The sequence below is a fragment of the Numida meleagris genome, chromosome 2, assembly GCF_002078875.1.
Source record: "Numida meleagris isolate 19003 breed g44 Domestic line chromosome 2, NumMel1.0, whole genome shotgun sequence".
Taxonomy (NCBI): Eukaryota; Metazoa; Chordata; class Aves; order Galliformes; family Numididae; genus Numida; species Numida meleagris.
In genome coordinates this window covers 84,199,544-84,214,351 of record NC_034410.1, presented here as the reverse complement: position 1 = coordinate 84,214,351, position 14,808 = coordinate 84,199,544, and the positions used below count along the sequence as shown (strand labels likewise).

General features: G+C 41.0%; 1 protein-coding gene across 1 annotated transcript in view; it reads left to right on the top strand.

Annotated features, from left to right (window-relative positions):
• The window catches only part of CLPTM1L (CLPTM1 like), a 29,428-nt gene extending 20,755 nt beyond the window's left edge, over window positions 1–8,673 (top strand). Inside the window, exons 13-17 of the mRNA XM_021385489.1 lie at window positions 826–860; window positions 1,135–1,190; window positions 1,276–1,320; window positions 5,032–5,147; window positions 6,626–8,673. Coding sequence (XP_021241164.1) covers window positions 826–860; window positions 1,135–1,190; window positions 1,276–1,320; window positions 5,032–5,147; window positions 6,626–6,710 — 337 coding nt within the window. The 3' untranslated portion in view covers window positions 6,711–8,673. The remainder of the gene's footprint in view (window positions 1–825; window positions 861–1,134; window positions 1,191–1,275; window positions 1,321–5,031; window positions 5,148–6,625) is intronic.

Below are 14,808 nucleotides of genomic sequence, written 5' to 3'. Positions count from 1 at the left end.
CTGTCCGCTTTCACTGAAAACAGTCTTGCAGGCATTTTCTGGTTTATTTTATAGAAGCTTGTGAATTGAAGAAATGCTGCTACAGCTGTAAGGTTGCTGTTAACACATCAGTAAAACAGCAGCACATGTTTTATTTTAAGTCATGCAAACCAATCATCACAAGTATTAGCTGCTCTACCTGCAACAGATAGAACAGCTCTCCGCTATCTACTGTTGCAAGCAGAAGTATGGAATTTGTGCCATCTGAACCATCTGTTATGTTACTAATGTTGGAGCTAAGGGTTTGCTCCATTGAACATCTGTGAGGAGGGGTTGTTAGATTTAAGGAGAGAAAAATGCAGATTTCTTGTGTTTATTCTTTTTTATCTTTTTAAGTGCTTACTGAAGGGGTTTGCATTGAGCAGTATTTGTTGTCTGTAATCTGTGAAATCCTTACAGTGCCTTGTTAAGTGTCTCCTTAATACTGAGAATACAGCGTTCCAAATACTGAGGGGGCTGCGTGCACAGTATTACCTGATGTCAGGTGGCGTGCAGAAGTCTTAGAACGTTCTCAAAAGGTATAAAAGTACTTAGTAAGCTCTCCAAATTTGTTGTATGACAAGCATCAGCTGCTTATCAATCAGCAGCTTCTCTGGAGCTCTTCTGCTCAAGAGAGATGTGAGGTGTTCAGTTTGTGCGTAAAGTAGTTCTCAACAGAACCACTTCTCGGAGTTGTCAGAGGTAGTGTGTGTAGAGATAGTGTGTACTGCTGTGTAGAGGATGTATGGCAGATATGTATTTTTGGTTGAGGTGAAAAAGTAACTGGATTGCCTTGTTTGTTCATAGCTGGTACTCCTGGCTGATCAACAGTTTTGTCAATGGTGAGTCCCTTCTTATTTTTATTATTCGTATTTCTTCCATTGGAGACAAAGACTCAAACATAGAAGATCACTGATGTCACCTGGATCAGTGTAATAGAGTAGAACAATAACTTGAACATAGGTTCCAAAATTATGGCAGTGAGAAAGGGAGAAGAGCCAGCCAAAATTAAAACAGAAGAATTAAATGTAACTTCTCATTCGGAAAATGTGTCAGTTGTGAAAGAATACCTCTATTCTGCCTTAGTCTGTAAAGTTTTCTGTATTTTATCTTCAGGCGTGTATGCTTTTGGTTTCCTGTTTATGCTGCCCCAGCTGTTTGTGAACTACAAGGTGAGACTGGAAAGCAATAAAAGGCAACTTTTCTAGTGTCTTCTTCCATGCTTTAATAGAAACTGATACATTTTTTTCATCCTAGATGAAATCTGTTGCACACTTACCCTGGAAGGCTTTCACATACAAAGTAAGTAAAGCTCTAATTTAAAGACTGATTCTGTCATTTTGAAAACAATTTTCTGAGACAAACAACCAAGTATTATTTAGCTTAAGGCTGTGAGTGCTTTTCTTTTTCTTTCAAGAACTAAGCAGCCTGTAAAAACAAATTTGTTTGCGTCTGTTCTTTAAGGAAAAATAAATCCATTTCTCATAATGACTTTCCTATAAAGAGAATCTCATCCAAATTAGGACACAGGTAATGTTGCTTTTTCTACTGTCTGCTATGTACAAATGTTGGTCTTGCAAATGGATTAATGTTCAATTTATAATGTTAATTATACTGTAACAAAGTATAATTCTCAACAGATAGGACCACTGGGAGGCCTTATTTTAGCAAGTTGTGGGAGCTACCAGAGACTGAAGTAAAGTACACATTGTTTTCTGCTTGTGTGGTAATTCCAAACTTCTGGGAAGTGTAGTGACAAATGTGTGGTAGGCTGTCATGTGGTGGAAAAGGGGCTGCACTGTGGTGTCCCCACTACCTAGTCTGTAGGAAATGATGCAGTGTTGTAGCAAGGCTTAACACGAGGCCTTGGGGCAGGGGAAGTGAGTTTATTAAAAATAAATAGGTCAGCTTACTGACACTTTGCCTACACACCCACAAGCACCTCCATGTGTGTCTGAGCGGTTTCTGTTGTAATCATTCTTCCAGATGTCTGTGCCCAGGTATGTTTCTTGCACTGACAGGGAGCACAAGCAACAGCCACTACTGAGTTTCCAAGTCTCCTACCTTCTTCCCTTATTTGCCCTTTGGGCCAATGTATTTCAATTCTCCTGAACATAACACTTCCTTTTGAAGCACTTAAAAGCTGCTTAAGATGCTCTGTCCAGTTCTGAAAAGATAATGTGTGATAAAAGAAATGAAGTCTTAAAATGAAGTGCCTTTCATAGCTTTTCCATTTCTGTGAGCCTACAGCAACAGCCCACGTTTCTGATATTTTATATTTTTAAGGAGTTATGAGCCATCTGGGAAAAACAGATAGGAGTACAGATAATAACAGAATAGTAACGAAATGGTTTTCAACACAGAAATCAGTCCAAAAATAACAGTAAACACCTAATTTTTCAGACCCATAGTAGATGAATTAGAATGTTTTTAATAGGAATAAAAGGTGTAGAGAATTAATTTCACAATTTTGTGCTGGTAACAAAATAGAGTAACTGAACAGAGATATCAGCAGTTAAAGGACAGTAGGATGCAAGGACAATATTGAAGCAGTGGGTAACCTTCATAGCAGAATTTTGCTGCTGAAGAGCCTTTTCTTAAAGAGCATTTATATGGTTACTGTTAAGAGATGCCAGAAACTACCACAATAAAGCTTGGGTATACATACAGAAAAGAATGTTTTCAGTTATGTTCAACTTCTTGGGCTATTTCCTAGTGGATTTTTAAAGTTGCTCGCTTCCTTCTGTGCTGTCCTGTAGAAAGAATAGTCTGAGGTCTGTTCTGTTATTGTTGGGTTTTTGGTTGTTGGGTTTTTTTTTGGTGTTTTTTTCTTTGGAAATAAGAGCATTTTTTTCCTTTAAAATTTAAACTTTTTCTTTTTTTTTGCTATGGGTGACTTTGGCAAAAATGAAAATCTTCCTGAGTTTTTGCTTTCTGTACTTTTACGTTTATACCCTTTGTACTTTAATGAGGCATACCTTCAAATGAAATAATCTCAAAAGAAAACGAGCTGGACTAAATACTATTATATGAGCTGCCTTGATGTATTCAATTTCCATGGTTTTTGAGAACTGCCTAAATGCCCAAAGGAGGATGAAGCCTTTAGCTTTTTCTTCCTTTCATCCTCCTAGGATCACTCACTTGGGAGTTAACTTGGAAAGGCCTCATTTTCCAACTAGCCTAGTTTTTTTTTCTGTGACTGATCTTTGCACAGGCTTGAGAAGTGCCATACATATTCTTTGAACGCTTTGGATTGATGGATTAGTTTTGACTTGCCAAAAGGAGCTTTCCTGTTGGAACTAATAAGAACTTCTTCCTGTCCAACACCCTAGCGTTCTTCTCATGCTTTCTTTCGTAATACAAACACTAGTTTAATTTTCAAGAGTAAGTCTCTTTCTTCCCTTCTTGTGGCATGGATTCATGTACAGTGAAGCCAGAACAGCAGCTTTCTAATAATGAAAGAAGAAGCCATTGTAAGGAGATTGTTTGTTTGCTAACCCAGCAGTGAATATTTGCTGAATTGGTTTTCCAGATGTTTTTAGTGAGCTTATTGCACAATCTGATGAGTACTAAAGCTGGTACACTGTTAAGAACTGACTTATAGTCCTCTCTATAGACTAGAAACAGATCCAAGAGGAGTTGCCCTGCTCTTCACTTCCTTTACCTTCTCTGTTGAAATAATGTCATCTTTGCACGTTCAGAGCATCTCTGCATTGCTTTCCCAGCAAATGTCTGTGAATTTAAATTTTATCACTGAGGAAAAAGTGATAAATATCTCATAATTGCTTCAGAAACTGAGCCGAGAGTATGTCTAGTTGAGCAGAAATGGTGTAGAAAATTGCATCTCGGATAAGGGATGGATGTTTGCTTCCGGGAAAGCACTAAAAATGTTTTAAAATCTCCCCAGGGCTGCCAAGTTAATGTTCTTAAGAACAATAAATGAGTAAGTTCTTAGAAAAGTTTCCGTTTGCCCACAGAAAATGAAAGTGAACTATGACATTTTGTAAATCTTAAATCATTTGAGTACAGTTTGAATAATTTTTTTTGTCAGTTTCTTTTAAAAATTTTGCTGAAATTGAGTAGATGTTTTTCCTCTCATACAATAATACTCTCACTTACTTGAAACAGTATCATAGAATGGTTTGGGTTGGCAAGGACCTTTAGGATCATCTAGTTTCAACCCCCCTGCTATAGGCAGGGACACCTCCCTCTAGACCAGGTTGCTCACAGCCCCATCCAGCCTGGCCCTCAATGCTTCCAGGGAGGGGGCATTCACAACCTCGCTGGGCAACCTGTTCCAGTGTCTCACCACCCTCACTGTAAAGAATTTCTTCCTGATATCTAGTCTAAATCTACCCCCTTCCAGTTTAAAGCCATTTCCCCTTGTCCTGTCGCTACGTGCGTTCATAAAAGGTCCCTACCCAGCTTTCCTGTAGGCTCCCTTCAGGTACTGGAATGTCACTATAAGGTCCACCCCAGAGCCTTCTCCAGGCTGAAAAGGCCCAGGTCTCTCAGCCTATCCTTGTAGGGGAGGTGCTCCAGCCCTCTGTTCATCTTCGTGGCCCTCCTCTGGACCCATTCCAACAACTCCATGTCCTTCTTGTGTTGGGGGCCCCAGAACTGGACGTAATACTCCAGGTGGGGTCCCACGAAAGCAGAGGGGCAGAATCACCTCCCTCAACCTGCTGGCCACACTTCTCTTAATGCAACCGAGGATACAGTTTGCCTTCTGGGCTGCAAGCACACATTGCCAGTTGGTGTTGAGACCTATATCCTTTTTAACTTAACTGTAGTTAACTAGAGTAAACAGTATGATCTTCATTTTAAAAAAAAAAGCACTTCAAAGTTTGCAGCATCAGCTTTAAATGTTGTTGTAAATATGAATTAGTCTGTGTACCTACTGAAAAACACTAGGAATCCTGTTTCCTGTAGCTTTGTATGAACTCATTGCTTCATTTTGTATGATTTTGTTTCTTGACGGCTAACCGAAGTGTTCTTTTCTTTTATCTGTAGGCGTTCAACACGTTTATTGATGATATATTTGCTTTTATTATCACTATGCCAACATCTCATAGGCTGGCGTGCTTTCGAGATGATGTTGTGTTTCTGGTCTATCTCTACCAAAGATGGTATGCCTTTCTTCACTATTCTTAAGAGTTTTTACAACACTCTAGATTGGTATAAGAACTACAAAGTAATCTGGGATAGAATGCAAGCAGAATTTTTATATCGTGTTAGTACAGAGAATGTCTTCATAACAGCGGCTGTGTATATGCCAAGCAAATGGAAATATAACACGGGATCCTGAAAAGGAGATCTCAGTACATGTTTGTAGGAGGAGAAAAAGCATCTTCCCATAACTGACAGTAGTCCTGGACTTTTTTAGCAGGCTAAGAGAGTACTCAAGTAAGAAATTCTTCTTCTCACAGAACTTACAGAATTCTTTTCTGTTAGCCCTTTACCCCCAACTTCCCAAAACAACAGTCCTCCTTTTTAGTAGATAGTTACACATTTGCATGTTGAAAAATATAAAATTAACTTGAGAGATGAAGAAGAAGAGCAATTCTTAAGCTTGTATTTGCAAACCTACTTGGGACATCTGGGCTTTTAACCCTTGCAAAGGGTTAGAAGCTTACTTGTCTACATATCTTATGTATCTGGACATATGCTTGTCTAGTTGCTGTGCAGGACAGTAATGAATTATATTTTTTGGTAAGGAATTGCCCTGCTCTGTTTTTGTATTTATTTAGTTTCCAAACACAAATTATCTGGTTCTCATGTGAATTGAATGTCTGGCGTGTTTAATATTCTTCAACTAAAATCACATGAAAAAGAAGGCTATATGCAGTAGTCATTAAAATATTATTGAGTTCATAGAATCATAGAATGGTTTGGGTTGGAAGGGACCTTTAGGATCCTCTAGTTCCAACCCCCCTGCTATAGGCTGGGACACCTCCCTCTAGACCAGGTTGCTCACAGCCCCCTCCAGCCTAGCTTTGAATAATTCCAAGGAGGGGGCATTCACAACCTCGCTGGGCAACCTGTTCCCTCACAGTAAAGAGTTTTTTCCAACTATCTAGTCTAAGATAAACTATAGAAAGTGTATTCTTCCCAAGGACAAATATTTCTCTGAAGAAACAGTAATTTTAAGCCAAGTCTATGTTATACCAGAATGGTAAATGCAGACTTCAGTTTTAGGCTTATATGATCACACGTAAGAGTGGTAAAATACTTCTCCTTGCAAGATGGGTTTTTTCTAGAAATTAAAAACTCAACAACTTCTGACAGGGGCTAGGCCCTGGATTCAGACTGGAGAAATGTCTTGGACTGCGTGAGAAGTACTCCAGCCAAGCTTTAGGGGAGCTGTTGTGTCTCTTAAGAGGCCCTGTTATGAGACAACTAGTTAAGTCTTAGTATGAAGGAGCTGGTGTTTCTGTAGCTAATCTGTAAGACTGTCATATTTTTAGGCTACAAATGGAAATTGAAAATATGATGAGAAAGGAATTCTGTTTTAAAATTGAATAGTAGAGGACTGCTTAAATGTCCTTCAGGTAGCAGACCAGTAAGGTATGGGTAACTAATTTTATTTTATTTTTTTCCCTGCCAGGCTTTATCCTGTGGATAAGAGCAGAGTGAATGAATATGGAGAATCCTATGAAGAAAAGCCAAAAAAAAAAGCTCATAGAGAATAATTAATAACTGAAGATTCTGACCCCTGGACTTCTACTGATTACGTGTATTATCTGGTCTTACAGAAGAAAAACTTATTTAATAAGAGTATTTTTAGAGCTTATGACAGAACTACATGGACTATACATCTTCTATATTGCCAAAAAACTAGTTTTGATATCCTCCTATTTCAAGATCCTCCTTTGTCCTCACAAGGTCTGCAGTCTGACAGATGTCATTAATAAGCTTCCTGCATTTAAGCTCCTCTTCAGTGAAAACCTTAAGTGTCCAGAGCGTTGTAATTAATATCCAATTCTGTGTTCTTAAGGCAACTCAGTAAGTGGAAGTGTGGTGCCATGCCACTGTGAAAAGTGAAAAAAACAAACCAGTGTGTTACAGCAGAGTCAGGCATTACTGCCAAACTGGAAGCTGTCAAAAAGAAAATGTGTAATTATTGGACTGTACGCTAATTACAAATCATACTAGTCTGGTAACTGAAACAGTGGAAATTTTAGAAGTTACGATTAAATTCATATGTGGACATTGAAAGTTTAGAACTTAAAATCTGTTGGAAATAAAGAATGAGACAGATGGTGGTGTTAAAATTCAGATTCTAGCCGTGTTCTTAGCCTACTACATGGCAGAGGGTATCGATGGTCTTAAATGGAATGAAGATGTGAAATAACTGTAACATGATTTATTTCAATATGTATCCAAGTTCATATAAATCCTTCTGCGTCATTGACAAACCTTATTTCTTGCCATAGTAGGTATTCATGTAATGCAAATCATTGTTATGTGCTAGGAAGGTCTCTTAAAACATCTTAATTCTTCATAATGTAGTATCTGAGTGACATAAAGGGCCGATTTGTTGGTCCTTCCTCTCTCCCACCCCCATTGTATTTATATGATGAAATGCATCATTCGGGTGGAATGGCTTTGCTCAAACGCAAACAGCCTACTTTCTGGAAGAAGGAAAAAAAGAAAACTGCCTGGTGAATAACAAGTATCTTCTTTTCAAACAATTTAAACAGAAAAATCCAAAGGTAGAGTTCTAGTTTGTAATTCTGCTTTTCCTTTGGTCAGTAAGTTTACAGAGTAACCCTAATCATTCTTAAGCTTCTGTGTTAAATAGCCCCCTACTTGTTCAGGGCTATTTAATGGCTGTTTGCCATTGATTGAAAATATTAATTGAATAAATTCAAAGAACACAGATATATTCCAGTAGTCTTCAACTACTTTATGAAATAGATTTTATCCAGTTGTGATACTGCAGAAGTGTTACAAATATTTGGGTCCCAAAAAGCTATGGAAATGCATGTAAAATCTTCCGTCACAGAGTACAGTCTTTCTTATCCTGAAATCCTCGTGCTCTACTGGCAATGGAAAGGAGTCTTGAAGTGAATATTTACCTTGTGGTTACGTGAAGACCTCTTTACATCGTTAATTGTAAAGGAGGAGGACTGTAGACCTGTTGATGTTGGCATTAAATATCCGTAAGCCTATGCAAATCTGAGGTTGTGGTTGTTCTGTCTTGTATGTTTGGGGTTTGTTTGGAAGAAGGTCTTTGTTGTTCCGGGACTCGTATTTCATAACAGTAGTAACAATGTGGGGGCGTGAACATTTTTCCCAACATAAATGCAAATGACACTTTGCCTTTTTGGTGCCATTTCAAAGCAATCAATAATTGATTCTTCTAAAGTAGCTCCTGAAAGTCCAGAGTACCGTATTCGGGTATTTCTCATGTTTCAGCATTTATTTTTGCACGTGGCCGTTGAAAAATCACTCTTGCACCTTTACCTACTGTGAGTGTGTTGGTCTTTTATCTTGCTTTTCTGGCGACAATAACCTCATCACATTCCATACAGTAGTCATAAAGGATATAAAATTAGAACTTTTTAATTTTAAAATGATCGAGACTTTCCTGTTCAAGTCATTGTTTTATGCATTCCATTTCCAAATAAAAAAAACCCTCAGCATATGGAATACAGAGTTCTCTTTTGTTGCTGGAAAATGGATGAAAACTTTCACTAGTGTAACTTTGGAGATATTAAATGAAATGTTCCAACTTTGTTGTTGTTGGCTTAAAACAAGAACAGATTTCCGTATGTTGTTAAGGTAGAAGAAAAACTACTGACATAAAATTTCACTAGACGTATGGCACCTCATGCTGAATTATCAGTATCTTGTCTGTTGAAGAGCTGAATGTTAACTTCAAAACTTCCTCACTTACAGGAGTCACTGTGGTAAGCAATTAGCTCACCATTTCACAATCACAAATTAGCAGTCGGTTTGTAAAATGGAAGGATTAGTGATTTAGTTTTTTGGTTTTGATTAAGAGTTAATTGGGGAAGTCGTGTTTCTGGAAGGTGCTTTTGCACAGTAGTTCTTAATGCAAAATAATGCAGTAACGTAATGATTTTCAGGTGCTGTCAGATCTAGCATCTATACATCAGTGCCAGAAGTACTAAGACATAATTCCGTGATTTGTTGGCTTTTAGACATTGCGTCTTCCAGTTGTTCCATCAGATGATAGATCTCATTATGTTGAATAAGTGAAACTTAATATTTACCAGTGATGCTGATGCTTCTTACATGACAGCTTCCAGCCTCTCAGTCTCGCAAGACCTAGAATAATCAAGGCAGGAAGGGAGCTCAGGAGGATACCGTATAGCACAGCATCTTCCCCCCTCTTACAGAATCATCAGCCTTCCCTGATGGTCCTGCATAAAATCATCTGAGAGAACAGACCTAGGAGGTGAGAAATAAAACCAGGAAGAGCCTGACTTTCCCAGATGCCCAGGGCATTTCTGACTGCTTACCGTGTTACACCAGGGAGAAGTCTGGTCCCATGTCTGTGAGGATCAAGGCCAGTCTCCAGAGGTTACAGGCCCATTTAAGACTCACTGCATAGAGGGGGAGCTGTGATCGCTCCCACTTTTCATTCACTTGTGTTACAGACCACTGATGCTTCTGGAAGATGTTCTGGAGCTAATCATTTTGCTCCAGTTCTTGATGTAACTTTCATATTTCTTACTGCTCTTTTAAACATTGAGTCCACTAGTAACCTGTTGTCTGCTAGTATTGACTATTTTTTTTTTCCTAATTCCTCACTCTGATAAATATTCCTGTATGAAAGGGAATTAATTACTTTAGATTAAAAAGACAAGTACTCTGACATGGGAATTCTGGCTTACGTTGTGTGCCTGAGCTCAGTTAAAACCACCTTTTTTAGTAGGATTGCTTCTCCTCTCTCCCACAGCTTTCTCTTTGGCAGAACCCTATCATTTTAGGCCTTGCCATATGATACCCATAAAACTTCTTGCAAGATGCTTTGGGGGTAGTGTGTGCCGCTTCTCAGTTTCTGGCCTCTGATGGTTTTATTAGACATCAGTTGCCTCTAGCAGTCTCAGGTTAGTCTGTGCTGAGCAGCACGAAGCTGGGCAGACATTCCATTGCCATAGACTCATAGAATCCTTTGAGTTGGAAGGGACCTTTAAAAGGCCAGCTAGTCCATCTCCCCTGCAATGAACAGGGACACCTACAGCAGATGAGAGTGCTCATATCTCCCTCCAGCCCAACCTTGGAATGTCCTACCCCTGGAATGTTTCCAGGGATGGGACATCTATCACCTCCCTGGGCAACCTGTGCCAGTGCCTCACCACCATTATTGTAAAAAAAACTTCTTCCTTATATCCACTCTAAATCTCCCCTCCTTTAGTCTGAAAACAATTCCCCCTGTCCTTTCACAACAGACCCTGCTAAAGATTCAGTCCTTTCTCACTAGACTCCCCTTTAGATACTGAAAGGCCGCTCTCAGGTCTCCCCAGAGCCTCCTCTTCTCCAGGCTGAGCAGGCCCAGCTCTCTCAGCCTGTCCTTGTAGGGGAGGTGTTCCACCTCTCAAATAATTTTTGTGGCCCTCCTCTGGGTACACTCCAGCAGGTCTATGTCTCCTGTGCTGAGGACTCCACATTTGGAAGCAGTACTCCAGGTGAGGTCTCATCAGCGCAGAGTAGAGGGGCAGGATCACCTCGCTCAACCTGCTGACTACGTTTCTTTTGATGCAGCCCAGGCTATGGTTGGCTTTCTGAGCTGCGAGGGCACAGTGCTGGCTCATGACCAGCTTGCCATCTACCAGTACCCCCAGGTGCTTTTTTGCAGGGCTGTGCTCCATCCTTGCATCCTCCAGCTTATACTGATGGCAGGGGTTGCCCCAACTCATCTGCAAAACTTTGTGCTTGTGTTTATTGAACCTCATTAGACTCTCCTGGGCTCATTGCTTGAGCCTGTCTAGGTCTCTCTGGATGGCATCCCACCCCTTGGGCATACTGACCGCACCGTTCAGCTTGGTGTCATCTGCAAACTTGCTGAGGGTGCACTCAATATCAGTGTCATTGTCATTGATGAAGATGTTAAAGAGCTCCAGTCCCAGTACAGACCCCTGAGGGACACTACTCATCACTGATCTCCATCTGGACATTGGGCCACTGACCACCACACTCCGGATATGATCTTGCAAACAGTTCCATTAAATCCATGTCTTTCTAATATGGAGAGAAGGATGTTATGTGGGTCTGCATCAAAGGCCTTACCAAACTCCAGATAGATGACAACAGTCGCTCTTCCCTTGTCTACCAACGTAGTTACGCCGTTATAAAAAGTGACACGGTTGGCCAGGCAGGACTTGCCCTTGGTGAAGCCATGCCTATTATCCCATATCATCTCCCTCTCTTCCATGTGCCTCATCATAGCTGTGGTTCTTTTGCACGCCCTGGCTCAGCTAACTACCTGTTGTTGAGGCAAGAGCCCATGAGTACATACTTTGGAATTGCAGTTATGCTTTTCTGTCCGTTCAGAACATCGGGCCTGATACAGCTCCAGCTCAGTGCTGAGTTATATTAAACACTAGGATCACGGCCAGTCAGCAGCTTATACAGCAAGCATGGCTTCCTTGCTGCTCTGCAACTCCCTATCTGCATTGCCTGAAAGCTTAAAGACGTAGATACCTCGCTTTCGCTGACTTCCATAGGAACTTTGGCTACATATGCTATTTAGTCTCTATCATATACAAGTGTTTCTATTGAGTAGTGCTGACTGTAGGAACAGGAAGGAATAAACAGTGTTTCATTTGGTAAAATCAACAAACTCTTCAACATCTTGCTTAAGAAAGAACTGGTTAGCCTCACCAGCTCTGCCATCTGAGAAGCCGTCACAATCGTGTGTAGAAGAAAAAACTCGAATCACAAATCTGTGTTGTTTGAAGCCTTCTCTGACTTAAATTTAAGGATCTCAGAACATTAGTGCTGGAGAACCATGTGATCTGAAAAACAATCCTGTTCACTGAACTTGATTCCATTATCCTTGGAATGCAGTGAACATTGCTCTGCAGCCTCATATAAGCTACATATAATCCTGTTAAGCTACCCAAATGTGCAAGCATCAGCAATCCATTATGAATGTATTTGCTTACTACCAAGCTTCTCCACTGTTCAGTAGAGCAGCTTGAAAAGTAGACTTGAAGATACAAGACTCCGCAAGTGTCCATATCTTTCGCTGCTGTTCTCTTTAATCTCTAGCTTCACAGATTTCAAATTTCAAGAAGCAGCTATCGTTTACAACAAGGGAATAGAAACACATTCACCCCTCGGGGGAATGGAAGAGGGGAAAAGAAGAAAGTGTTCTTTGGTTACCCTGTATTTTTACATGACTGATTTTAAGTACCTCTAGTGAGCCTGCCAGGCAAACCTCTCACTCAGACTTTCTGACCTTCTGTCTCAGGTATTCAGACTGGGGTCTTCTGTTAATCATCCATGGCTACTCTCGGTCTGCAACAATGTATTTTAAAAGCCCCTCTTTTCTGCTCATCTCCGCAGTTCTAAAAAGAGCCCAGTCTTTGATTAAAAGTATCTGAGTGTCAAAGGCTAGTTTAGTTCATACACAAAACAAGTATTTCAATCTGCTGAAGATTTCACCAGTTTTCATGTTCTTACATTCAGGTACCAGCAGAGTCTTTTGCCTCATTCAGACTTCTTCCTAGGTGAAAGGCAGCTCGATATTCTTTCTTGAGACTGTGTCCTGGAATCGCAGTAGTAGGGCTGAGCTGCCACAGGCTCAGCAGAGAAGTGAAAGGATACTGTTTTCTCTACTGAAGCTGCCAACTACCAACTCTTTTTTAGAGTCAAATTGAAAATTTCAGTCAGATTCTATGATACTAAAATGACACAGAGCATTTGAAAAACATCCCATATATGGGTTGTTACAATGACTAAAAGGTGCTCAAAAAGTCCCGTTCAAGAACAGAAAAATAAAGATAAAAGGGAGAGAATCCTCCAGCATTAACCCTGGGTAAGGACACCATGATCAACCTCATGTCTTAAATATTAGCACACAGCAGGGCTGCAGAGATCTTTGCCAGAGGGGATGAGTTTGTGTGAAGGTCTCAGCACTTAGGAATCTCATTTGCATGAACAGAAGCATGTCAACACAGTGCGAGCTTTCGGAAAGCAGTAATGGAGTAGGAAATGAACACATAGAAAGTGAATTTCTCCCTGAAACTCTGAGGTAGTTTCACACTGATGGCTAGCTATGTTCCACCATGCTACTCCCCCATTCCCCCTCCTCAAAAGAACAGGGAAAGAAAATACAATGAAAAAAGGCTCCTAAGTTGAGATAAGGACAGGGAGATCACACACCAATTACCGTCATCAGCAAAACAGACAACATAAAGGAGATTAATGTAATTTATTATTTTTTGCTAACAGACTGGAGCAGTGAGAACTAAAAGCAAACTAAAAATGCCCTCTACACATTCACCTTCTCCTACCTCCTCCCTCTGAGCAGTGCAAGGGAATGAGGAATGGGGGCTGCAGTCAGTCCACAGCGCTTCATCTCTGCCACTCCTTCATGGTCGCTCTGCCCCTGCTCCACTATAGGGTCCATCCCATGGGATGGGGCACTCATAACCTCTCTGGGCAGCCTGTTCCAGTATCCCACCAACCTCTCAGTGAAAAATTTTCCCAACATCTAATCTAAATCTCCCCTCTTCTAGTTTAAAACAATTTCCCCTTGTCCCGTCACTATCTACTCATGTAAAAAGTCAGCCTCCCTTCTGTTTATAAGTTCCCTTTAAGTTCTGGAAGACTAAGAAGTCTCCCCGGGGCCTTCTCCATGCTGAACAGCTCCCTCAGCCTCTCTTCATAGGAGAGGTGCTCCAGCCCTCCTCCTGCTCCAAAAGCTCCACAATTTCTTGTGCTGGGGGCTCCAGACATGGATGAAGTACTCTAGATAGGGCCTCATGAAAGCAGAGTAGAAGGGGACAGTCACCTCATTCACCCTGCTGGCCAACCCTCTTTTGATGCAGCCCAGGATTCTGTTGCTCTTCCTGGCCACAAGGACACATTGCTGGCTCATGTTAAGTTTTTCATCTACGAGGACCCCTAAGTCTTTCTCAGCAGTGCTGCTCTCAAGGAGTTCTTCCAGTTTGTACACACATCTGGGATTTCCCCAACCCAAGTGCAGCACCTTGCGCTTGGCCTTGTTGAACCTCATTAGGTTCACATGGGATCGCTTTTCAAGCTTGTCCAGGTCCCTTTGTATGGTGTCCCTCCCTTCTGTTGTATCAACTGCACCACTCAGCTTGGTGTTGTCTGCAAACTTGCTGAGGGTGCACTCAATCCTATCATCTATGTCACTGATAATGATGTTGAAGAGCACCGGTCCCAAGATGGATCCCTGAGGGACACCACTTGTCACCAGCCTTCACCTGGACATAGAACCATTGACCATAATCCTCTGGCTGTGACCATCCAACCAATTCATTATCCATCAACTAGTCCACCCTTCCTCCGTATCTCTCCAATTTAGAGATAAGGATATGGTGCAGGACCATGTCAAAGGCCTTGCACAAGTCCAGGTAGACCTTCCTTTGACCACCAATGCCATCACTCCATCATAGAAGGCCACCAGATTGGTAAGGCACAATCTGCCCTTGGTGAAGTTGTGCTGGCTGACTTGGATCACACCTTTGTCCCTCATGTGCCTTAATATCTCTTCTGGGAGCATCTATCCCATGATCTTCCCAGGCACAGCCATGAAGCTCACTAGTCTGTAATTCTCTGGGT